At 49.4% G+C, this 24643-nt stretch overlaps 2 protein-coding genes across 2 annotated transcripts; both read right to left on the bottom strand.

Moving 5' to 3' along the window:
• Positions 1 to 219: 219 nt before the first annotated feature.
• On the bottom strand, positions 220 to 17430 carry MMP14 (matrix metallopeptidase 14). Its single transcript, XM_072622940.1, has 10 exons — positions 16894 to 17430; positions 9115 to 9263; positions 8235 to 8357; positions 7540 to 7847; positions 6324 to 6485; positions 4844 to 5004; positions 4514 to 4652; positions 4225 to 4375; positions 2962 to 3077; positions 220 to 2615 (listed from the first exon to the last, which is right to left on the bottom strand). The coding sequence occupies exons 1-10, from the start codon at positions 16996 to 16998 to the stop codon at positions 2287 to 2289; spliced, it is 1743 nt and encodes a 580-aa protein (XP_072479041.1). The 5' UTR covers positions 16999 to 17430; the 3' UTR covers positions 220 to 2286.
• A 1976-nt stretch (positions 17431 to 19406) lies between these two features.
• Positions 19407 to 24075, bottom strand: MRPL52 (mitochondrial ribosomal protein L52). The gene is made up of 5 exons (XM_072622942.1): positions 23972 to 24075; positions 23815 to 23872; positions 23205 to 23272; positions 20724 to 20788; positions 19407 to 19570 (listed from the first exon to the last, which is right to left on the bottom strand). The coding sequence occupies exons 1-5, from the start codon at positions 23997 to 23999 to the stop codon at positions 19430 to 19432; spliced, it is 360 nt and encodes a 119-aa protein (XP_072479043.1). The 5' UTR covers positions 24000 to 24075; the 3' UTR covers positions 19407 to 19429.
• Between the last annotated feature and the right edge of the window lie 568 nt (positions 24076 to 24643).

Here is a 24643-nt window from a genome sequence, read left to right on the forward strand (position 1 = left end):
CGTCATGAAAGAACATTAGAGTAAGCTGAAACCCCTAAAGGGGAAAGGACTTGTCCAGGGTCACACAGCTAGTCAGTGGCAGAATTTGTTCCCAAACCAGCGCTTTTTCCAACATCATAGATCTAACTTTTCCCCTGACCTTCCCCCCCCACACCCTTTTCCTTGCCACATGAACATCCAAATCCCAGCCACCCCTGGAGAGAGCAGTAAGCACTCGGAGAATGTGAAACACTTTTATTCTTTGTGAAAACACTGAAGGATTTAAAAAAAAAATGTTCTCCTCAGAGGGGACTGACCCAGACCCGCCCTGCAGGTTCCTGGGGTTAAAATTCCCTCCTTCCCCCCACCCCCACCCTCCACTTCCCATACCCTTTGTTAACAAAAAGGAACTATTTTAATGGAGTCATATAATAATTATAATAAAATATACATTAAAAAAACAAAAAAAACAAACAAGAAACAGAAATTTAGCCGAATTGCCAGCACCGTTCACCCCATCCCCACGATGTGCCCACCCCTTCCCCCCCTTTCCTCCTTTCCCCTTCCCCACAGGGTTCCTCCCTCTCCCAAGTCCCCCAGTACCATGTCCACCTTCTGGTGGCTGAAGGAGTTTGGAAATGGACAAATTGGGTGGGGAATGGGAGGGGAGGTCCAGGACAAAGAAGGGCGACATTAAAGTTCAGGTGTGAGAGGACCATGGATGTGAAGGTGGGAACCCCCAGGCCTGAGAGCCAAGTCCCAGCCCTCCCTCCTGAATGTGCAGGCGCTGAGGCTGCTAAGTTCTGCTCACTTTGGCCAAGATTTGTCCCAGTCATTTAGGGTGGGAGCCTGGGACCCTGGCAGCCAGGCCGAATCTCTAAAGAGGTGTCACTGGGCACTGTCCATCCAGGCTCAGGACATTCTTACTCTGTCTAGGAGCTCTCTGACCATCCTCTCTATTATCCCTCATTCCTCCTCCCCTGGCTTTCCTTGAGTCCACCTCCTTGGGTCCTGCTCACATGCAAAGTTGTGGGAACCAGTTTAAAAAAAGGATCTCCTCTCTAAAGCAGCCCCTTTCTCCAGCCTTCATAAATGCTTCCCTTCCACTGTGGAGCTCCTCACTAGTCAGTCCCAGCCCCCACCCTTGGCACCAGCTCCACCCTCCAGTTAGTCTTTGATTTGCTTTATTTACCTTTATCTTCTCTGAGTCTATTCACCCCCCACCCCTGCCCTGGGTCCCAGCCCCAGCTCCACTCCTCATCCATGTGGCTTTTGCCTCCATTGTTAACAGTCTCTCCACATCCATCATTGGGCCACTGAGCCTTTTCCCAGTTTCTTTTTTCTCTGTATAGCTACACCCCTGAGTTTCCATGACTCTGCCCTCTCTCCTTGGTCCCATCCCTATCCTCAGTAGCTACCCTATGGCTCTTCCAACCTTGGTTTCCCAAATCCAAGGTTAAGATTTGGAAGGGGACTGAGCAGGGACAGAGCTGGGGAGACGGTGAGTGGGGCAGCTGAGCATTTTTCCTTAGAGGTTCAAGCTTTTTGCCTTGTAAATAAATTCCTTGGAGTGAACAGGTGAGTGGGAAAGAAACAGATGCTTCCCATGGGGAGGGAGATGGATTGACCTAGCCATGCTGAAAGCAAAATGGCCACCCTGCTTTCCTTTGTCTATGTTCCAACCCCAATGGTTTGGGATGGGCAACCGTGGGAATAAAATACTCCATCCCCTACAACCCCACTATCTCTGCCCCTATAGATTTCCTCAGGGCTTTCTCCTCTTCCCTTACTGAGGTTCATTTTAGCCAGAAAAGGTGATGAGAGGCTGCCAACTGGGCAGATCTGGGGTCTGTGGGGCTGGAAGTATGCAGAGCCTCCTGAGGTTATTCAGAGGTGCAAGGTTTGTCCAGGAAAGGAAAAGGAGCAGGTGACCCAGACTTTGACCTTCACCAGGGAGGTCAGAGAGTCCTCACCTTCAAGTGCAGAGCCCCCAGGATGACCAGCAGGGGAGGGGATGGCACCAAGTAGGAGAGCTCCCCAGAGGGAGACAGGGGACCTCTACTGCTGTTCAGTACCCTAGGGACCTGTAGAGTGATGACATGAGGGGAGCAGAGGAAGGGCGAGGGCACAGGGAAAGGGATCAGGGGGTGAAAGGGACAGAAGGAGGGTTGTGGGCATCAAGGAGACCATGAGGAAATATGGGACCATCCCTCCCCTTACACCCGTAGCCCCTGGCCCCCAGAGGCAAAGTCTGTGTGGTGGGGGTGGGCAGGGGAGGGGTGCCGGTCCCCCAGCCTGTTGTGGGGGTCAGACCTTGTCCAACAGGGAACGCTGGCAGTAGAGCAGCTTCTTTGGGGTTCCGTGGCGTTTGAAGAAGAAGACAGCCAGGCCGACGGCAATGACACAGAGGAGCAGGAGCACTGGTAGCACAACAGCGGCCGCGTTCACTGACCCACTGCCCTCCTCATCTACCTCGATGATGATCACCTCTGTCTCTTCCTCTGTCTCATCGGGCCGGCCCGCAGAGGGGCAGCCCATCCAGTCCCGAAGTGCTGATTTGGGGTATCCTGGCTCCACCTTCAGCTTCTGGTTGTTGAACTTCCAGTACTTGTTCCCCTTATAGAAATAGGTGAAAGCTGTTGAGAAGGGAGAGAGTGCATTAGATCATGGGGAGGAAGGAAGGGAGGAGAGGCTTGGGGACAGTCAAGGTAGACAAAGAAGCAGGAAAAGTCCCAAAGAGAGGAAGAGATGGAAAAAACGCTCCCATTTGAGATCTCCACGTTGCTGTCATCGGGCAGTCTCCTTCCTTCCTGTCTCTCTCGTTTTTCTTTCCTCACTTTCCATCCTTCCTGTCTCATAGAGCACCCGGAGATTTAGAAGCAACCCTTAGAGAGAGATCCTGTAGCCCAACCTTTTCAGTTTACAGATGGAGAAATAGGTCTGCAGAGGCTGGCTAGCTTGGCTGCTTCCTTGGTCTCTCACCTTCATCACTGCCCATGAATGATCCCCTGGGGGATTCAGGAATTCCTTCCCAGACTTTGATATCTTTGGGATACTCGCTGTCCACGGCCCTGAACTCCTCATTGAATCGGTAGTACCTGAGGGAGAGCAGGAAAAAATGTCAGTCAGATGCCGTGACCAACAATAAGTGACATTTCTATGGTGCCTTAAAGGCTTGCAGTGTATCTTCTCTAGCCCTTACAACAACCCTGAAGTCAGTGCTATTATTATCCTGGTTTACAAATGAAGAAACAGAGGCTGGGAGAGGTTAAGTGACTTGCCCAGGATCCTACAGCTAGTAAAAGCATCAGAGGCAGAATTAAACTCAGGTTTTCCTCATTCCAGTTCTAACCGTTTATCTAGTGTACCGCCTCAAAGTCTAGGAATTTTGATGTTCAGGGCAAGTGAGAGCCCTTTGCCTACCTCTCCCCCCAAAATGTATTCCCTAACTGATGCTTTAAGGCCAATTCAGTGGTGATGGTGAGTCTCTAGGATATTCTCTCGCAGAGGGAAAGATTTCAGGAGAATGTCCTACGGTGGGGAGACGGAGACCCTACATCCTTGCCAGGATGATGCTGGAGAGCCTGTCCAAGGGAGAGGGAGGGTCAGATTACAGGGCAGAGCTGGCCAAAACTTCAGTTGGAATGTGAATGCAGTGAGTAAGGGAGGGAACTGGACTGTTTGCTTGCTTCCTACTTTAATTATTTTTCCTAACTAGGTGCTAAGCTCAATTATTTCTATGCTGCCGAAGGAATGCAAATGTGGTCAGCACTCTTTAAATTTCAGGACCCTTGGGGCAGGGTCCCAGTCATCTCATCCTTAGTTATAGCTATGGATGTTGGATATAGGGCCTGCCTGCTTGATAATGAGGGACTGCTGCCTTGGGGAAAGGGGAGGGACTGGGCCTCCTACAGTACCCATGATTAGCCCTCAGATGAACCACCACCAGCCTTTAATCATAGAGTTTGGCTAGAGGAGGCCAGACAGCCTGGGTGGAGCTGGGGGGGAGGGAGCTGGGGGGAGAGAGGGAAGGGTGATGTGGGTAGAAAGCACCAAATGATCAGGTCTGAAATGATGACCGGGTCATATCCCACTGATTTGATTCAGCACCTGATTTTGGCTGTTGTTGCTAGGCAACAGAGATAGCCAGTCACTTTGTGGGGGAAAGATCTCTGCAGGGCCTGGAGAGGGCCTGGATGTGGGTGATAGAAGTTTTTTTGGGGGGTGGAGAGTTGGGGTCCTCACTTGTTTCCCCGGAAGAAGTAGGTCTTTCCACTGGGCATCCAGAAAAGTGCCGCATCGATCTTGTCAGTGGGTAGACCTCGTCCCAGCTCCTTGATGTGTTTGGGGTAGCCGGGCTCCAGGGAAGCCTCATCAAATACCCAGTGTTTGTCTCCTTTGGAGAGGGAAGCAGGAAGGATGTCTGTGGTTAGTTCAGGCCTCAGAGACCCATAGATTCACTTCCAAAGAAGAGGCCTCCATCACCCCAAGACCCCTAGAACCTCCAGGGCCCTTAAACCAAATGCTTGAATACCTTTGAAGAAGACAAATTTGCCATCTTTTCTTTCATAAGCTGTGTTGACAGAAGCGGGCAGACCCCTCCAGAACTGACCAATGGGCATCGGGTACCCATCCATCACCTGGTTATTCCGAACTCGCCAGAACCACCGTTCCTGAATGGGACAAAGGTAGGTAGAGGAGAGGACCACCTGAAACTGCTTATCGCTATCCCTCCCTCTCCAAGGTTTAGTTGCTGAGCTATTTCACTCCTCCTTTCAGTCTCCTCCCATTTCCACATCAGAATCCCTTATTTCCCCAACTCTAGTTCTCCATCCCCATCAGCTTTATCCATGCTTCCCCTTACCTTGAAGACAAACATTTCCCCCCGAAGCACAGCCACGGTGTCAAAGTTCCCATCACATATGTTAGGTCCATAGGTGGGGTTTTTGGGCTTGCCTGGGACAGAGGGCCTGGAGGTGGTCCTGGGCTGTGAAGGATTCTTGGTGGGAGATGCAAACTTACTCCCTGGGACCAAGAACAGGTGCATGTCAGATACAGGCTCAATTGGGAAAGGACAGGACAAAAGGGCAGAAACCTCTTCGAGGAAAAGACAGAGTGAGTTCTAGAAGGACAGAAATGGGGTGTGAGGAGATGGAGAGAGGGGATAAAGGGAGATGGAGAGAGACAGCATGAAGAAACAGAGAAACATCATCAAAAGACAGAGAGAGATTGGGTGTATGGAAAGAAGACAAGGGTAGAAGGAGTTGTGATGAGAAAAGCTTTTTTGTGAAGACAGAGAGGAAGATCAATCCATTAACATGTACTTTATTAAACGCCCAGAGTGCCAGGCATTCTGCTAAGTGCTAGCGATACAAAGACAAAAAGGAAACAGTCCCTGACCACAAGGAGACACATATGAGTATATAATAGTATATATAAGATAGAAAATAGAAACAAAGTAACCTTAGAGGGAAAGGTACAAGTAGCTGGGATGGGGAGGGATGGGGGCTGGGAAAAGCCTCTTGTGGAAGGGGACATGTGAACTAAGTCTTGAAGGAGACTCGGGAGACTCCCAGTGGTGGACATGAGGAGGGGAGAGCATTCCAGCCAGGGCAATGACAGAGATGGGAACTGGAGCATCATGGGTACGCTAGTATGACTGCATCCCAGAGTGTGTGGTCAGGAACAATGTATGAGAAGACTGGGAAAATAGAATAAGGCCAAGTTGTTCAGAGCTTTCAATGACACATAGAGAAGCTTGATCCCAGATGGGGATATGAAGAGACAGAGTAAGACAGGAAGTAAGGTATGAAGAAGTGGAAAGAGACTGGGTGTGAGGCTGGGAGAGATGGGAGGAGAGGGCGAAAACAAACGGCTACAAGGAAATGGAGAGAGAATGCCTGTGAGGAACTGGAGAAGGATGTGATGGAAGGAAGGGACAGATTAGATGGGAGCAGAGAAGGAAAAAGACTGATACGAGAAAAGGGACAAAGATGGCGCTGGTGGAGAGGGGAAGGGAGTGAGTGTGGAGGAAATGGAGAGAGATGGAGAGGGAGGAAACGAAAAGAGACCAAGAGAGACTTCCGAACTGTATTCAATTCAATTCAATTTAACAAACATTTACTAAGGGCCGACTGTCTGCCAGGTGCGGCGCTGGGCAGCAAGAATACAGAAAGAGAGGGACTTCTTGCTCTTGTTTGTTTGGGTTTTTGGGCTGGTATTATTACTACTAATGATAATCAGCTGTCAGAGGAAAACATGTAAAGGGCTGATAGAAAACAAGTTTGAGAGGAGAGAGAGAGTACCGGGCTCTGGGAGTCTGGGGGAAAAGTTGGGATATTCACCATAGAGTTGCTGGATGCCCCGGCGGTCATCCTCGGGAAGCACAAAGTTCTCTGTGTCCATCCACTGGTAGAAGGGGGCCATGATGGCTGAAGGGTCATTGGAGTGCTCCAGACCTAGTGCATGGCCCAGTTCATGGACAGCCACCAGGAATATGTCATTCCCTGAAAGGGGCAATTCCTGTCATGGTTAGCTCCCTTCTATTGCTCCTGTAGCTACCCCAGACCTCAGTGACTTATCCAAACCAACCCACATTCTGTGTTACCATCCCTTCATCCACCTGGAAAGCTCTGGGCTCTACACTCTCCTGTAGCTTTGTCATCTGGGTCATAAAGTCAAACAATTCCTGTCCTACACACAGGGGGAGGTGGAGCAAGGAACATCCAGGGGCTCTCTACTCTTATGGTCTCCACAAAAAGAAATGCTGGAATCTGAATACAGACCGAAGCAGACTATTTTCACTTTCCTTATTTTTTTCATGCTGCTTTTAGTCTGTTCTTTCAGAACATGACTAAACCTATACCAAATTGCTTGCCATCTCAGGGAGTGGAAGGGCAGAGGGAAGAAGAGAGAGCATTTGGAGCTCCAAATTTTAAAAAATGAATGTTAAAAATTGTTTTTACATGTAATTTGGAAAAAAATTACTTAAAAAAGTGCCTCTGGCACTTCAAACCCATGTGACTTGATCTCATATGATCACAGAGCTAGTATGTGTCCAAGGCAGAATTTGAATCCAAGCCTTCCTGATTCCCAGGCCAGCCCTCTATCAACTGTGCCATGGCAAAGTGGCTGGTCAGAATCTGATAGAAAAGAAGTTTCATAGAGAAAGCTACATCTGAGAGGACAAGGAGACGATCCTAGAGCAAGAGCTGGAAGAGACTTTAGAGCTCATCTAGGTCAAGCTACTCATTTTACAAATGAGAAAACTGAGACCCAGGTGGTTAAGTTACACAGGTTACAAAGGTGTCACAGGGAGGATATGAACAAGAATCCTGGAATTGGAGAGTTGGGAGGGACCTCAGAAATCATATGGTCCACCATATGTGAAAGGCACCCCTAGTCTCATGTACCTGAGGACTCCCTGGAGTCAGTACTCTATCTTTATATGAGAATCACAGTACTGTACTTCCAGGTGTTAACTCTGGGATATCTCCTTGATATTTCATCTCCCTGGTCCCCACACTCTTTTCTCTATGTTACCCTGGCCACTCTACTCACCATTGAGATCCTCATTTCGGACAGTCCAGGGCTCAGCTGAATCAAAGTGAGTGTCTCCTCCAATGTTAGGGCCAGGGAAGTATGCATGGGCCAAGAAGCCGCCTTCCCCATCAAAGGGGGTGCTGTCACCGTGAAAGCCCTCAGCAAAGAAGATCATAATGTCCGCTTGCTTCTCATGGCCCTCTTGTATGTAGGAATAGGGCACCTCTCGGAAGCGCAGAGGTGTCGCCCCCTCCCATACTTTGAACGCTTTTCGGATAGCTTCGAATGTGGCATATTCACCTACTTTGGGTGTGTAATTCTGGATGCTGGAGTCCAGAGTAGGAGAAGAAGGAGAAGAAGACGTGAGGTGTAATAATTAGGATGGTGGGTATAAGGAACCCTCCCTATTCCCCAGTCCTGGAACTGTGTTCTCCATTCTACCAATTCCCTAAAATCAGGGCTGTGCCTTCTGCCCTAGTTCCTTGAGTTCATGGGGTCCTTTCCTTCTAGGACTGGGATATCCCATACTTATTGCTCCATAGGCCCCAGGAATGCCTGATTCCCCTTCTCCTCCATGTCTTTCTGAGCTATGGGTGGGGGTGATGCTCCTTTTTTTTCTGTGATTGGGGGAGGGGAGGTCTGTGCCTCTTAAGCAAAGCAGGCCAAGTGTGAACCTAGAAACAGTCTGCCCTCTGTACCTTCCTGAGACTTACCAAAATGTGATCTCATTGTGTTGCCATTTTAAACCCTGGATAGCATAGCGCTTCCTCCGTACGTTGGCCTTGATTTCCGCACCAAACTTGTCTGGGACACCACATCTGGGGCGCTTCATGGCCCTGAGAATGGGGGAGGGGGAGGGTCAGGGTCAATGTAGGAGGGGGACCAAAGAGTGTTGGGGAAAGGTGGGGGATCTGTGTAGGGGAAGGAAGAGGGCAGGGACTGCTTAGCTTTCACCTGTGTCATCGGTGCCTGCCACGGTGCCCAGCGTAGAGTCATTATTTAGTAATTATTTTGTAGATGAGTTGAAAGGCAGGGTGCATATGTGGAGATGGCCAAGGTCAGCGTATGGGTCAGGGCAGGATTAGTTCAAGGGGAAGGAATAGTCACCCAGCATTCTGCCCATTATGTGGGTAATGAGTGAAGAAAGTAGGCAGAACAGAAGCTCCTCCAACACTCTTCTAATGCTTGTTTTCATACCACTATTGCCTAGCCCAGCCTGGATCATGATAATAAATACTTGAGGATTGATTAATTAATTGACACAATCAGGTGATGAAGTAGATAGAACATAAGGCTTGCAGTCAGGAAGACCTGAGTTCAAATCCAGCCTCAGACACTTACTAGCTGTGTGACCCTGGGCAAGTCACTTAACCACTGTCTGCCTCAGTTTCCTCATCTGTAAAATAAGTATGATAACAGTACCTACCTCCCAGGGTTGTTGTGAGGATCAAATCAGATAACTGCAAAGCACTTAGCAGTGTCTGGCACATAGTAAATGCTAGTTATTATTAATTAATGAGGTCTAAGGGATGGGGAGAGGCAGTGGAGAAGTCAAGGGGCCAGGTCAGGTCTTAGCTGGCATTTGGCACTCACTTCATGGTGTCTCCATCAGCAGTGCCTGTAACACGCAGCCCGTAGAACCTCTGCATGGCGGCAATAGCAGTGGAGAGGGACTGGGGAGAGCGCTGGGTGTGAGTACGAAGGTCTCCAGGAGGTAGATAGCCATACTGCTGGAGCCAGGCCTGGAGGGGAGAAGGAAGTAGGAGCAGGCTATCTAAGGGGTAGGCAAGGAACAAGGAGGCCTTGTTCCCTCTACCCTTTCAGTGTTTTCTATCTCTCTGTCCAAGGTCCCCTTAACCCCTTTAATGGAATGGACTAGGTTTCTCCTCTGGAAAGGCTGAGAAGTGACCAGGTATGAGCTAGGCTGTCTTGGAGGCTTTCTTTCCTGGGAAGATAGACACAGAAGCCTATATTTTGTCTAAAACTTGACCTGAGAGGTTAAGATTGGTCCTGTGATAGTCGTGTGAGGACCTGGGCTCGAATTAAGCCTCTTCTACTTTCTGTGGCCTTGGGCAAATCACTGAACCTCTTAGGGAATGTTTCCTCATCTGCAAAATGAGGGAGTTGGGCATAGCATACTGAGATTTCAGAAGCAAAGCATTCAACAAAGTCACTGAAGATATCCTTGGGGTTCTAAGATGGAGGGATCTAGGCTAGGTGACAGGTAAATGCAAGAATTGTTGACTGATAAGACCCAAAGAGTGGTAATTACTGAGTTGAGGTCACCTTGGAGAAAAGTCTCAAGTGAAGTACCCCAGGGATCTGTCCTTGATCCTTTACCATTCAACCATTTACTTGGCTGAAGTCTTAGAAGGCAGGTATACTTGTCAGATTTGTAGATAATATGAAGCTGGAAGGAATAGGGAGCACAAAGGACAAAGGGAGGACAAAGACAGGATCTAAAGTGACCTTGATGCATTAGAACAACAGCCAATTTAAATAAGGTGAAATATGAATGGATCTAAAGTTTTGAATTGGATTTTAAAAATAAACTTCCCAAATATAGTCTTTCTTTTCACTAGAGAATAAGGGAAATATGGGTATAGAATATTGAACACGCCCTCAGGTATTAACCAAAAAAAGCCCAAATCAAACCAAGGGAGGGTTCATAGCAGGGTAAATGGGTTTATACCTGGGAATGACCGTGATACAAAAATAAGGCATCAAGAAAGCTTTTTAAAAATAAATTAGGATTAAGAAGTGGTTATGAGATAATACGTCATAGGGAAAAGATCTGGGAGTTTTAGTGAACTGTAAGCTCAAAAGTGTATCAGGGCAGTTAAAACAGTCCTATTCTATACTCCATTGAGAAGCATATTGTCTAGAATGAAGGAAATGATTGTCCCCACTTCAGTTTAGGGAGGATATTGACATTTTGGAATGTGTCTAGAATAGGGTGACCAGGATGGTGAAGAGACTGCAGAAGAAATGAAAGGATGGGGGTGCTTAGCCAGGAGAAGACTAGGTCTAGGAGGAAAGGGAACCTTCACATTTTTGAAAGACTACAATTGGAAAACAGATTAAACCTGCTCTTCTTGGCCTCAGAGGGCAGAATTAGAAGCAGTGGGATGCTGTAGTAAAGATAGATTTTTTTTTTGTAGACAAAAGAATGAGAACTGTCTAAAAGCAGGGTGAGCAGTCTTGGGAGATAGTGGGTTTCTCCTCAAGGAAGGTCTTCAAGCTAAGGATGGAAGATTATTTCACACAGGGATTTCTTGATCAAGTACCATTTGGTCTAGATGGTCTCTGATAATCCTTCCACCTTTGAGATTCACTGATCCTGCTTGGATGATCTCTAAGGTTCCCTCCAGTTCAAAATCCTATGATCTACACATGCATTATGGGAAGCTAGATGGTGCACTGGACCTGAAGTCAGGAAAACCCACCTTCCTGAGTCCAAATCTGTCTTCAGATACTTAAAGGCTGAGTGACCCTAGACAAGTCACTTAACTGTTTGCCTCAGTTCCTCATCTGTAAAATGAGCTAGAGAAGGAAATGGTAAACCATTCTAATATCTTTGCTAAGAAAACCCCAAATGGGGTCATGAAGAGTCAGACATGACTGAAAAGTGACTGAACACATCTATATCACAAGTATTAACTTTGTTCTATAACATAACCTAACTACTTGGCCTGGCCAGGAACTCAGAACAGTAGAGGAGCTGAGAGTCTTTAGTGGGGGTGCAAAACCAATTGGCTCGAATTCTACCTTGGGCCTTTTCCCAGCGAAGTTATTCTTCCTATCAATCAGTGTCCTTAGGAAATCAAGATGTTTGGGGAGGGCCCTTGGGTGACCATAGGGTCATGGATTTAGAACTGGAAAGGATCTCAGAGGCCATTTTGAGTCAGTCCAACCCCCTCCTTTTTCCAGGTGACAGAATTTAAGCAGAGAGAGATGAAATCACTTACCCAGGATCACACAACTAGCAAGTATTTGAGGTAGGTTTTGAACTCAGGTCTTCCTGAATTCAGCACTCTATCTATTGTCAGAGGGGTGGGGTGAAGGGTTGACTCTAAAACTGTCTTTAATACTTATTATCTGTGTGACCTTGGGTAAGTAATGTTATGTTTCTGGGCCTCAGTTTCCTTATCTGTAAGATGAGGTTCATGAAGATGAGTGAGATAGCTCTCAGGTCCCTTCCAGCTCTTTGGAGGATGACTCCAAAATGATGTTTCTTCAAGCTTAGCATGAAGCCCCTACTGGGCCTAAGCAACCAGTGCCTCATGAACTCAATGTTCATGGCCCCACTGGGACACCATTAGGGTTTGTAGTAAGACAGGGGTAGGTAGAGAGAAAGGGTCCTAGGTTATAGCTGTGCATGAAGGTTGGAGGAGAGGGATAGGACAGGCTCATGGTGTAGGTATGGTTGGCATAGCAATCAACATAAACCAAGTGCTTAGAAGGAGGATATGGATCTAACCTCATGCCTATTTACAGTTATATAACTTTGTTAGCTATAAAGAGAGGTTGTATGTTATAGTGGATGAGGCACTGGACATGGGCTTAGGAAGATCTGGGTTAAAATCCTACCTCAAACTCATATTAACTGTGAGACCTGGGCAAGTGATTTAAAATGATATGGCTGGACTAGGTGATTTTAGCGAAGGTATCATCCATCCCTAAGTCTATGGTCCGTTGAAGTTTATCTACATTCTTGTGCCCAGAATCGAATAGGAGGAAGAGAAGGTTAGTTAGCATTTGGAAAATTATACATTGTTCTTAGAGACTCTAGATTTACTAAAGCAAATCCCTGTTTTTAAACTCCAATGTATAGTTCTATGGCGGTGAATCATGGAATATTACAGTTTCTAGCAAATTAAAACTTCAGGTCACTCAAAGGGCAATGCAAACACGCAAGGATTGTAGCCCACAGTCAACGAACAATTATCACAAGAGGTGGCAGAAAGAGGTCTTCAAAGAGATACACGTATGACTGGAAAAAGAGGCCACTGAGGTAGTAAGACGGAAGGAAAATGGATTAGCAGCCTATGTGGTCCCCTGATAACTCCCTCTTCAGGTGATAGATTATAAGATGAGTAAGGAGGAGAAGGTAAAGACAGATCTAACCCTGCAAGAGACCTAGAAGGTCATTTAGTTCAGCCCTTTCATTTTACAGATGAGAAAACTGAGACTCAAGAAAGGGAAATGACTTGCCCAAGAATTATCTGCCTTACTGAGATCACAAGATCATATGATACCTAGCTCAATGTCAAAATATTCCAGTTCCAGGCACCATCAAACCTCTGGGCTGATGGTTTGCCCTTAAATTGCTTTCAGTATCCTAATAAGATAAGAAAAAGAATGGAAGGCTAGATGGGATTTAACCCAGGCATGTTTTATGAATTGTTCATATGATAAAGACTGGGTTTTTTTCTTAAAAAAAAAACCAAACAACCAAAACCCAACAACACTGAAATGAGACTTTTTTTTTTTTGGTGTTTGAATGAAAAACACACATATTACAAAAGCCCAGTTTCTGACAAAGTCAGCCTTTATTTTAGGAACAATGAGGTAAAGCCTGAAAATTCAAATTGGAAGTGTAAAGTGTAAGGTACAGAGTCTAGAGTATTGATATATTTGAATTCTTTTGTAGGGGGCTAACAGAGGTAGAATGATGAGTGGAGATAGGGAGACAGGGACGCTTTGGACTATTCCCTAGTTTGGCATTTTTAAGGGATAGGGAGTGACCAGAAGCTTGGGTTGGGGCTCAAAAGGAACGCAGACTTCTTAGCTGCAGATGGGACTTGAGTGTGTGTGTCACAATTAGGTAATTCCGAACTTTGCACAAGGGTGATATCTTATGCGGTGGAGTTGGGACTTCTGCTATGGGGTTGGCTTGGGGTGACTCAGGAGCAGCTGACAGGGGACCTGAGCCCAGAGGGATCGAAATTGCAACATGGGTTCTGGGAAGCCTTCTACAAGAGCTGATAGGAGGTAGGGCCCAAGCTGTAAACAAACCAATCTCTTCAGAATCCCCCACCCTCCTTTTCTGTTCAGTCCCTCCTTTAGAGAAGAGAGAAGAGGGGAGGGAAGAAACTTAACCTCCAAAGTGCTGGAACAAAACCATTTCAGGCATGTTGGGTCTCTGCGAGCCATGGACCTGTCCTGACATGTGCTGGGCTGGCCTGGTTTGCCCCACTGCCATTGTGTGCATAAGGCCTGCTGTGGCTTGTACTCAAGTATGTAGGGAACTCCCATCATCCTAGATCATCCCTGGGTTTTACCTGTGGGGAAGACCTGGACATCTTACCCCTAACAAGGAGACATGACTGTTACTGGGAAAGAGATTGGTAGATGGGCAGCAATACTGAGGTTTTTGCTTTGGCTTTAAATCAGACAGGGAGAAGGACTAGGGGAGGGGGGCCTCAGGATTTCAGGGATGTCTTCAGCACTGGGTCAATAGAGCAGCAGAAGTCATTGTTCAAACTTTTGAGGCTCTGAGGGCTTCTGGTGGGATAAGTACAGAGGAGAGCCACAACAAAATCTTTCAATATCCTTTTAGATCACATTAATTCCCCCTCTCTGAGGGCTTGGTTTCTGAGGATACCTGTTAGGGAAGCAGGCAGTAAATATTCACTTCCTGGAAGCCTAACCCAACCTGCATCCAATCCATTTTCTAGACAGGAAGACTGAGGCCAAGAGTAAGACAGGGACTTCTCCAGAGAAACTAAGCAAAGCAAATTCCATAAGAGCTAGGACTATCTCTTACTTAAACCTTGGTGTTTTCCCAGTTTAGCATAATTTGTACATGGTAGGCCCTTAATCTGTGATTGTTGGATTGAATTGGATCTCAGATCCCTTATCTGGAAACATGGAGGTTGGACCAGATGATCTCGAAGGTCCTCTCCAGTTATATGACCCTGAGATCCCTCCTCCCAGGCTCTTCAGGCTCTCTCCCCTCTCTCATAGAAACAGGAAGCTCAGTGGGGGTAAGAACCACAGAATGAAGCAGAGACCACAGAAGAGAAGACTCTTGGGTCTGTGGTGAGGGTGGGGGAAAGGATAAGGACCAGACAGACTGAGGGGAAGAGAGGTCAGCCGTGGAGTTAGGACAAAAAAGGCCCCTAGTTCAAGATTTAGGGGGTTTCTGGAGGGGAGAAATTTGCTCCAGCTCCTTGAATCTCCCCAACAATCTCCATGCACTCATTAGGGAAAGAGGGTCAGGGGTTGTGGGGTTCAAGGCTCTGTCTCAGGAATTCTGTCTTCAAATTTATATGGAGTAGGAAATTGGGGAGGATGGGTGAGGGGTGAGCCCAAGAGCCTAGCCTTGGTGGCAGCCAAGGTCAACAGGCCCCTTTCCATCTTCCTTCCTAGTTTAGATTCCCACTGCTGAAGCATGGGTGGGGGCCTGAAAACATTGCCTGAGGATCTCCCACCCTAGAGCGGGCCGTAAGCCCAGGGCCCCCCAGGCCCTGCTCCTCCCTTCCTCTCCCTCTCCACCCCTCAGTGGCCCAGGCAGAGGCCCAGAAGCAGATGGTGGCTCTGGCGCTGGGACCAGTTATGACCCACTTTAGCATAATGCCAGGGCTACCCAGCCCCTCCCCTCAGAGGGCCTGGGCCAGGGCCCCAGAGGAGGGGGAGGCTGGATAGGATCGGAGCAGGAGTTGGCAGTGGGCAGGTCCCACAGATGCCCAAGCTCCTTTTGTTCTAGGCTCTCCTCTTCATTCCATAGAGAGGCTAGAACTCGAGGCCTCACACTGCCAGTTTAGAAAGACAACTAACCCGTTCCTTCCAGCCCTAGTTCTAACACCAGCCTCAGGGCAGAGATTTTCCTTCCTGGCGTCTCTAGGTTCACCCAGGCCCAGGCTCAACCATTCTCATTATCAGGGAGACATTTTTCCATTCAGGGCCTTGGGGCTGATACAGATAACCAAAAAAGCCTCCCCACAGCCTGGGAGTCTGTCCTGCCTGCTGGAGAGGTTGCCACCTCTCTTTGAGGGCCTAAAGGGGCTGACTCCGAATTCTCCCCCTCCCTTCCCCCACTGCCCTACCCAGCCCCTCCCTGCCGCACCCAGGCCTTTTGCCACGGCTGAGCTGAGTGGGATGGGATAGCCCAAAATAAGAAGCCGGTTAAATCTGTCTCCCACCTTCACCCCAAAATAAAAAGTAGAGAGAGGAAAAAACTCCACAGACAACTCCCACACTGCTTCCTTTGGGAGACCTGGAGACCCAGGGCCTGGGACAGCTGGGGGTGGGGGTGTGAGGGGGCAGGGAGACCACAGAAGGCTAAGAACCAGGTTAGACTAAGGCAAAGGTGGAAGAAGTGTGTGTTGAGGGTCTTCTCCTTTGGGACGCAGGGTTGGAAGAACCTGGTGAAGGTGGCTTCTCCCACCAGCTTTGACCCACTTTCTCTCTCTCTCTCTCTCTCTCTCTCTCTCTCTCTCTCTCTCTCTCTCTCTCTCTCTGTCTCTGAACCCTTCACTGGCTTCGTTTTTCACATTAAAAAGGAAGAAAAGCCACCCCTCCCCCATATGCAGAAGACTAGCGGGGTGGGGGTAGTAGAGAAGGGCCCCAGTCCCTAAGCCCAGCTTCAGTGGAGCCCCTTGCTCACAAGGAGAGCTTTGTGTGGACGGAAACCCCAGCTCGGGTGTGGGGCCGGGCCAGGCCAGGGTGACCGCCCTGTGGACCTCGACGCCAGGGCACAGAAACAGTTCTCATGAGGAAGAAGGATTGCAGAGGAACCAAGTGGAGAAGAGGGAAGGGGAGGGGACGAGGGGAGATGGGAGGCACAGAGCTCCCTTTCCCTCCAGTGCCAGACTTCCAAACCATGAACTCTTTCCCCCTCCCCCTCCCCCACCCCGGCCCTGGGATGAGCAGAGCAGATGAGGCTGGAGAGGAGGGATGGAAGGAAGGAGGGAGGGAGGGAAGGAGGGAGCTTGGCTCTAGTGTGAGCGGTGTGCGAGTGAGAACTGGAGATGTGGAAAGTTGGAAAAACAAGCAACTCGGCACATGACAAGAAATGGGGACAGCGGCGGGGGTTTGAGCCGGCTCCAAATATTTATCAGAGTCCCAACCCGTTCCAGAGCTGAGCTCACAGCCCAGGGGGATTCAAGGGAAAAGTTCTGCCCCAGATGGACGGCTTTCCTAAAGAAAGGAAAGTAGTCAAGCATGGAGTTGGGAGCAAACGAAAGTTTTACCAACTTGGAGGCAGGACATGAAAGGGGAGAGGGGACCAGGGGAGGAGAGGCTGAGGCGCCCAAGAAACGATCCCCCATGCAGATTCGAGTCCCTCCTCTTGTCCTTTAGAGACACGAAGAGGGTGGTCCCCCCATGACAGATAGGAAGGGGGGAAGGAGGGAGAGTCACACTTACTTCAGGGCTAAAGTTGCTGTCTGCAGAGCAGAGGGAGGTGAGGGCTGTGCTGAGAGTGAGGAGAGAGAGGAGCAGGCTCCCGTCGGGGCTGGGGCCACAGAACATGGTTCACACCCAATTCTGGGCAACTTTTGGGAATCTCTCTGTTGGTACTCTGAGTCCTGTGCACCCCCTAGCTCCCACGCACCCCCCAGTGTCTCTGTCTCTTCTCTCTCTGGGCTCCTTTGTTCTGTCTCGTCTCCCCCTTGAATTTCAGGAGCAGGAGCAGGCTGGAGTTGGGGGGTTTGTTCTGTGGAAGTGGTTGTCTGGTTCTTCTTTCGGATTCCTGGGATTTGGTTTTTTTTGTTTTTTTTTTTGTTCTTTTTCTGCTTACTCGGCGATCTGGAGCCCTCTTCTCTCTCTCTCTCTCACTCACTTACTACTTTCGTCCCTCCCTTCTCTCCCAGCCTCTTCCCCTTGCCCCCTCCTTCTTTTCTGATGGGGACGTGGTTGCTTTAGTATGAATCCAATTACAGCAAAGAGCAGGAAAAAAAAAATAATAAGTTGCCTTTTTGTGGTATAGGCTGCCATCTGCAGGGGCTGAGCCCACAGGCAGGAGCAGGGAGCTGGAGGCTGGAGGTGGGAGGTTTTCTCATCATAAGCATATTTAGGGGTGGCTTTGTTCCTCTACCATTTAACCTCTCCCTACGGAGTGGGAAGTCTGGGGAGGCTCAGGTTGGGGGTAGGGGGCTAGATAGGGCTAAGTGTCCAGAAGTTCAGCATTCGAGTAGAGGAAACAGCAGAACACAGCAACGATTCAGGTTGTTTATAGGGAGCCAACCAATCCTGAATTGTAGACTTTTGTCCCTTTACTGACTTCCTTCATCCCATGATCCTCATGTACAGGTAGAGTGCATACTTAGTATCGGAATACAATTTGACAAAATATAATCCTTTTGTAAAACCTTGTTAAAAGTAACTCAGAAAAAAGGACATTGGGTTGGAGCATCTATAAACTACAGGGACTTTATCTGGAATTGTTTCTTGGGATGGGGTTGGGTGGGTGGGTGAGCCTGGTGTTTTCAGCTCCCAAAATGGACCAGGAGTTCAATCCAATGACTTTTAGTAGGAACATGAGGTAAAGGTACTTGGTAAAACGGTGAAAGAACAGAAAGAGGGATATAATTGGATTAAAAGATGATTCAACTCTAGTTCTTTTCAAGGACTGGACTTTAAATGAATAGATTTGGGGGGCGGTGTCCAGCTGACATAGTGGGAAGGAAGGAGGAGGAAGCTGATAAGAAGCTGATCTGGAGAGGCAACACAAAAGCAAGCAGGAAAAGAGTGGGAGACAAAATTGACAATCAGCGAAATCTAAGAGCCAAGAATTGCATTTGGTCAGCGGGAGAGGAAGGAGGAAGGGAGGGGAGCAGCGCGGGAGGGATCGAGGGAAGAAAGGAGGCTTAGCTTTTAGCTGGCCAGGTACGGGATTCCCGGGTAGGGAAGGCAAAACCCAGTTTGCAGGAGAGGAGCAAAACCAGTTCTACTGCTGTTCATAGTTGTGCGGGGATGGGAAATAGGAGAAGACATATTGTGGTGGGTTCTACTTGTTCTGGGCTGGGTTTCCCTACCAGGATCCTGAAGTGAATTGCATGGGCAAGACTTCTTCCTAATACCAAACACTATCATAACCATTTTAAGACTTGTATTTGTACATGGTTAAGATTTCTCAAGCACCTTCCTCAGACAGGGAGTGAGCTCCCCCAGACTTTCCTTGTATCCACTCACACCCCTCCCTTTCTCCTCAAGGTTTCACCTGGTGAACTTTTGGCATGTTTCCCAATAGCCAGAAATGGAGGTGTCTTGGCTCCTTTCTCATTCTGGCCTCACCACAGGATATCCTCCAAGGTTAATAGTGCCTTAGACAGGTTGCATCAGTGGTTTTATAGGAAAGATAGGTATCTCGGAGCTTACTAATTGCATTCATTGCTAAATTGGTGGTGTGTTAGTTGCCTGGACTCTGTCGGGGTTCGGTTCCTAGCCAAATATAGGGCAGCCTTTACTGCTACTTTGTGTTCACATGGCATGGTTTGTTCAAAAATACAGGATACGGGCCAGTCCTGTGTCCCGAGGCGGGAAGATATTGGCTTCTCATTTGTTCAGTTCAGTTGGATTGGAACCAGAAATAGAAGGATTGATCCAGAGCTGGAAGAGGCATCATCCAGCCCCACCCCGTCATGTTACAGACAAAGGACCTGAGGCCCATAGAGGTTAAATGACTTTTCCAAGGTCCCAAAGGCAGTTAGCCCAGAACAAGGGCCTTAGGTCCTTAGACTCCGGGTTCTCTATCACTCTCTCCAATGCTTCCCAGTGACAGGGGCATTAACGATCCTTCTAGACAAGTGACCCCACAGTTTTCCCCTCCTTGCTGGTATTCTTTTGCCCTTGAAGAATGGGGGGAGCCCTGGAGCTGTGAAAGGCTCCCTTGACTGAAGCTGAAAGAACATCAAGAACAACGGGAGGAAAGCTGGGGCTGGAGGAAAGTTCGCTTTATTTATCACAGGCCCCTCATGGAAGCCCCTTTAGGTTTGAGCAAGTTTCGCTCTTTCTTCTCTTCCTCCTGCCGTTTCTCCTGCTGCTTTTTCTCCCACGTCTTCATTCCTGCATCCATTTCCTGTGAAAGCAGCACAACTCGTCTCTGAAAGAGAAAGAACCACTGAGAACAGGTAAAGAGCACTTGGAAATGGAAGGGACCCCAGAGTTGACTTCATCTAACCTTTTTATTTTATAGATGAGGAAAATGATACTTAGGAAGGTTAAATCCAGTGTTCATGTGGGGACTCCTGTCCTGTCATCTATCCTTCTACTGTCAGATCAAAGTCAAATGTTTCTGACCAGAAAGAAGGAACAGGGAAGGACTAGGCCTGGGTCTTCAGACACAGAAAATTGGAAGAATGGTAGTGCCTGACATTTTTAGAGTGTCTAAATGCTGACTTCTTTTGTTTAAACTGAACTTCTCTATTATAACAGGAGTTGTGAGGAAGGAGTAAAGAGGGAATAATTGGGAGAGTATTATTTTTAAGGGGCAGCAACAAAACAGCAAGAAAATGTAGCCACTTGCATGAGATGGGCAAAGCATTGTAGCTGATCACCAGAAAATTCACATTTAGAAGAAGGGAGGGAAGGGCTGTGCTGGAGCCAGCTCATACCAGCTTAAGAGAGCTGACTGTCAAAATTTCATGAGCATTTACAGCTAGGAAATTGTCAAATGCTACAAATCAGGATCTGATTTGTTTTATCGATGGTTTAAACTTGAGAAATAATGGAGGAAATGTTAATGATGCAAATTAAATTTGCAAGTCTGTCACAGGTACATTTTTTTAAAAGAGTCAATCGTTAAGCATTTACTATCACACCACAGGGATACGACACAGACGGAAAGACACAAAGACATACCACCCCCCCTCCCCCAAAGTTTTGGACATGTTGAGTTAAGGTGATAGTAAGTCATCTAAGTGATCCAGCAGGTAGTTAAAAATGTGGAACTGGGGCTCAGGGGACAGATCAGGATTTTAGACTTAGACAGAGGTATTAAAAAGTCATTAATATGGATAAGGTCACCAAGGGAAAATGAAGAGGGTTACAGATAGAGCTCCGTGGGATGCCAATTTTTTTGGAGGAGGGCAGAAGAGATGAGGAGGTAAAGGATGAACCAGGAGAGAGCAGTGTCATGGAAGCCAAAGGAAAGGATATTAAAGTGGAGGTGATTAAAACCTCTAAGTCAGAGATAAATGCCAGTGCAGGAGTCCAGAGTCCTCAGAGTGGTCCTGACTAGGGCCTTAGTTACTCACCGCAAACTTTTCTCTCTGTGCCTTTCGTCGGAGTTGGCCTTTCATTGGGGGAGCACTTCTACCATCTATAAGTCGGGGTGAAAAGGAAAGGGCATATCTTGTGAAAAGCAATCCCCAACATTAAGTAGAAAATACCTTATTTGTCTATTCAGGAAGAGCTTTGCTCACCCCTGCCTCCTGAGAATTGCCTGATACTGTCTTTAGATCCTCCCTCTAATCCATCCTCTACACCAAAGCCAGTTTTTTCTTCTATGTTTTGTTACTTTGAAGTCATGGACTACATTCATGGTAAGACCACCACTTTCCATAGCATCCTAGCTTCCAAAACACTTCTACATATATTACTCAATTCAACATATGTTTCCCAGCAGTCTACTATGTGCAAAACACAGTGGTGGGCCAAATGAAATGAAGTCTACACAGGTAAGTTCTTATCCCCAGAAGGCTCGTAGTCCAATAAAGAAGTGCATCGAATATTGTAAAACAAAGTGCTATGTGAGGTCCAAAGAAGTTCATCAAAAACAAATAGTTAAGGTTTCATGGGAGATTTGGCATTTGAATTGGGCATTAATGAATGGGTAGCAATTCAAGGGGCAAAGAGGGAATATGTTTCAGGCCTAGGGGACCTCATGAGCCAGAGGCATGTAGAAAGCAAAGCATTTGGTGTGTTCAGGAGACATGGTGGTCCAGTTTAGCAGGAACAGAGTAAATGCAAGGAAACATCAGATAAGGCTGGAAAAGTGGGGTGGTTAAGACTGTCAGATTTTAGATGACCTTGCATGCCATCTAAATGCAAAGGAATCTGAATTTTTTTCTGAAGGCACTAGGGAGCTCCTGAAGATTTCTTAGAAGAGATGACTAGATCAATCCATAAGCAAGATTAGTCTGGCAGCAGAAGGAATGGATGGGAGTATTTTAGTAGTCCAGAAAAGTGTTTAATGACAGTTTGTACTCAGTTGGAAGCTAGCCTACCTAGGTGCTTGGTACAGGTTCAATAGATGTCCCAGCTAAAAATCTCACTTCCTACAGGAAGGGTGCAGGGATAATTCTTCCAATTTTAGTACTTCTGCATATAGCCTTTCTGTTTGCATGCTGTCTCCCACATTAGATTATGAGCTCGTTGAGGGTAGTGACTATTTTTTCCCCTTTGTATGCCCAGTGCTTAGTATATAGTAGGTATTTAATAAATGCTTAATGGCTAACTGACCTAAAGTCACAAGCTTTTTTCATTATACCACGCTGCCTCTTTGTATCTCCAATGGTGACATTCTAGCATTCAATTCAACAAACATTTGTTGAGTGCTTACTATACCCAAGGTCTGGGCTAGGCTCGTGGGATGAGAAAATATGAAAATAAAACCCACATATTCTCTGCTCTTAAAATCTACTAGGTCATGTATCTACTATCTACAATCTACTATGATCTGTATATAAGAAAGTAGAGTGTGAAAAGAGAAAAGTGGAGAGCCAGACAAAATGCCCTATGTAAATGGAGGGAGGGAAAGGTTAACTTTCAGCTGGGCAAGCATCAGGAAAGGCTTCATGCAGGAGGGGGCTGCCACTCAAGCAGGCAGACTTTGTCTTGTTTTCTTTCTGGGAGAAGCTGGGGTATGGTGAAAAGAACAGGGGGCCTCCTTTAAGCTTCAATTTCTTTATCTGCAAAGCCACAGGACTGGACTAGGTGGTCTCTTATTGCTTTCCAGCTCTAAATGCTACGATTACCTCTGAATTCCCAGTTCGTCGGGCAAAGCCCCAGCAAAGCTGATAAACGTTTGCTGAAGCATGCATTGCTAGGTACCCTGCCTACTTGTCCAGGCGGTTGGGGAAATGACTTTTTAATGGTCTACTTTTTAAACTGTTCTGTTAGCAGGCTGTGGTGGACGGAGCTGGTCTTTGAACCAAGAAGCTTCGGGTCCAAATCCCACCTCTTACAGATACTGGTTACGTGCACCTGGGTCAAGCTGACTGACCTCTCCACAGGCTTGAGAATTCTGACCTGCATTGGCAGCAGGTTTCTCATCGGGGAGTTCCCTGTGTCAATGAAATCACGGGTCTGGTCTCTCCCTCTATCAGATCCATTCCCAGAAGAGATCTTTAATAACTGCTCGTAGGCAGCCGGACGGTACACTGCATAGCGTCTGGCCTGGCCTGGCCTCGGAAGACCTGAGTTCAAACTCTGCCTGACTGCTAGCTGTGTAACTGTGGATGTCCGCCACCGTGACACAGGACGATGAACCTCTCGGGCTGTTGGGAGGACCCGCAAACCTACTTAGGGCTTGCGGTTCTTAGGGGCGGGCCCGGCCTCGAACGCCGCGGATATTGAACGTCCGGCTCTTTCCTCCACCGTAACACGGGGCCAACAGCGCATCTTTATGGGCACAAGGCCCCCACGACTAGCCCGGCCACCGCTCGGGCAGCGCCCCCTCCCACGGGGCACGGAGGGACACGGAGCCCGCACACGCAGACTCACGCCCGGCTCACCTGCGTAGGACCAGTCCGGCAGCTCGGTGAGGGGCCCGTAGCCGGAGGGGCCGGGGGCCAGGCCCTGCCTGGGGAGGGGGGGGAGGTCAGAGAGGCGGGGAGCCCCGCCCCCACCTAGGCCCTGGGCCCCCCTCCGGCCTCAGGAGGCCCCCTGCCCGCACCCCGCCTCGGCAGGCCCCCCCTGCCCGCACCCCGCCTCGGCAGGCCCCCCCCCCCTGCCCGCACCCCGCCTCGGCAGGCCCCCCCCCTGCCCGCACCCCGCCTCGGCAGGCCTCCCCTCCCCGCACCCCGCCTCGGCAGGCCCCCCCTGCCCGCACCCCGCCTCGGCAGGCCCCCCCTACCCCGCACCCCGCCTCGGCAGGCCCCCCCTGCCCGCACCCCGCCTCGGCAGGCCCCCCCTGCCCGCACCCCGCCTCGGCAGGCCCCCCCCCCCCTGCCCGCACCCCGCCTCGGCAGGCCCCCCCCCTGCCCGCACCCCGCCTCGGCAGGCCTCCCCTCCCCGCACCCCGCCTCGGCAGGCCCCCCCTGCCCGCACCCCGCCTCGGCAGGCCCCCCCTCCCCGCACCCCGTCCCCCCGCGCTCCTCCGGCCGCCCCGGCCCGGCCCCTCACTGCATTCGCCACGCGCTGCCCGCCCGGCTCGCCACGCTCACATGCAGCCGCCGCACACCTGGGGAGGAGAGGGGCGTCGTTAGCACCCCCAGAGCCCCCCGCCGCCCCGCCTCCGGGGACGCCCCCAGCCCCGGCCGGCTCCCCGGCTCCCACCTACCCAACCACACAACAGCCGGCCCGGCCATGCCAGGGGAGGGTTGAGGAAACCGGAAGGGGCGGGGCTACGACCAAGAGAAGGAGCGGAAGTTGCGTCGTACGTCCGCGAGGACAGGCCTGCGCGCCGCCATCTTGGCGCCGTCGGCCCTGGGAGCCGCCATCTTCGCGCTCTGTACGGACGGGCTCTGTTGCCATCTTGGTCGGACGAACCCGCCCCTGGGGTCCTGGGCCGCCGGGGCCGTGAGGGCCCTTCTGCGCCTGCGCCGCCTTTCATTCTGGACGAGTCCTTGAGCCGCCTCCTGCGTGCTGGGCCGTCCTTTCGCCGAGGAGGAGGAGGCCACCAAGAGAAGGAGGCCAGGGCCGGCCTTCTTACTTCCTGCCCGGAGCCATCGGCACAGCCGCCCCGGGGGAGAGACTCCAATGAGCCCCTATTTTACAGATGAGGAAACTGAGGCAGGCGGAGGCCCAGGGACTCGTCCAAGGTCACGCAGCTACGTTTGAACTCTGCCGCCGACAAACATTTATTAAGTGCCTACTGTTTGCGCGCCCCGCGGACTTCTGGGGGCACCCTGAGGGCGCTTAGGTCAGGAACCACGAGGGCAGACAATCTGCGAGGTCGTAGAGGGTCCCGACAAAGTGGACCGGGGCATTTCCAGACGGCGGCTGGGGAGAC

This window comes from Notamacropus eugenii, chromosome 7 (genome assembly GCF_028372415.1).
Source record: "Notamacropus eugenii isolate mMacEug1 chromosome 7, mMacEug1.pri_v2, whole genome shotgun sequence".
NCBI classification, from domain to species: domain Eukaryota; kingdom Metazoa; phylum Chordata; class Mammalia; order Diprotodontia; family Macropodidae; genus Notamacropus; species Notamacropus eugenii.

Coding starts and splice junctions, on each gene's coding strand:
- MMP14 (XM_072622940.1), bottom strand. CDS start 16,998: ATGTTCTGTGGCCCCAGCCCCGACGGGAGCCTGCTCCTCTCTCTCCTC. Junction 5,005..6,323: donor GGGCATCCAGCAACTCTATG/GTGAATATCCCA, acceptor TCTTGGTCCCAG/GGAGTAAGTTTGCATCTCCC. Junction 4,376..4,513: donor CAAATTTGTCTTCTTCAAAG/GTATTCAAGCAT, acceptor CCCTCTCCAAAG/GAGACAAACACTGGGTATTT.
- MRPL52 (XM_072622942.1), bottom strand. CDS start 23,999: ATGGCCGGGCCGGCTGTTGTGTGGTTGG. Junction 20,789..23,204: donor GCCGGACTGGTCCTACGCAG/GTGAGCCGGGCG, acceptor CCCGACTTATAG/ATGGTAGAAGTGCTCCCCCA. Junction 19,571..20,723: donor CACAGAGAGAAAAGTTTGCG/GTGAGTAACTAA, acceptor TTTCTCTTTCAG/AGACGAGTTGTGCTGCTTTC.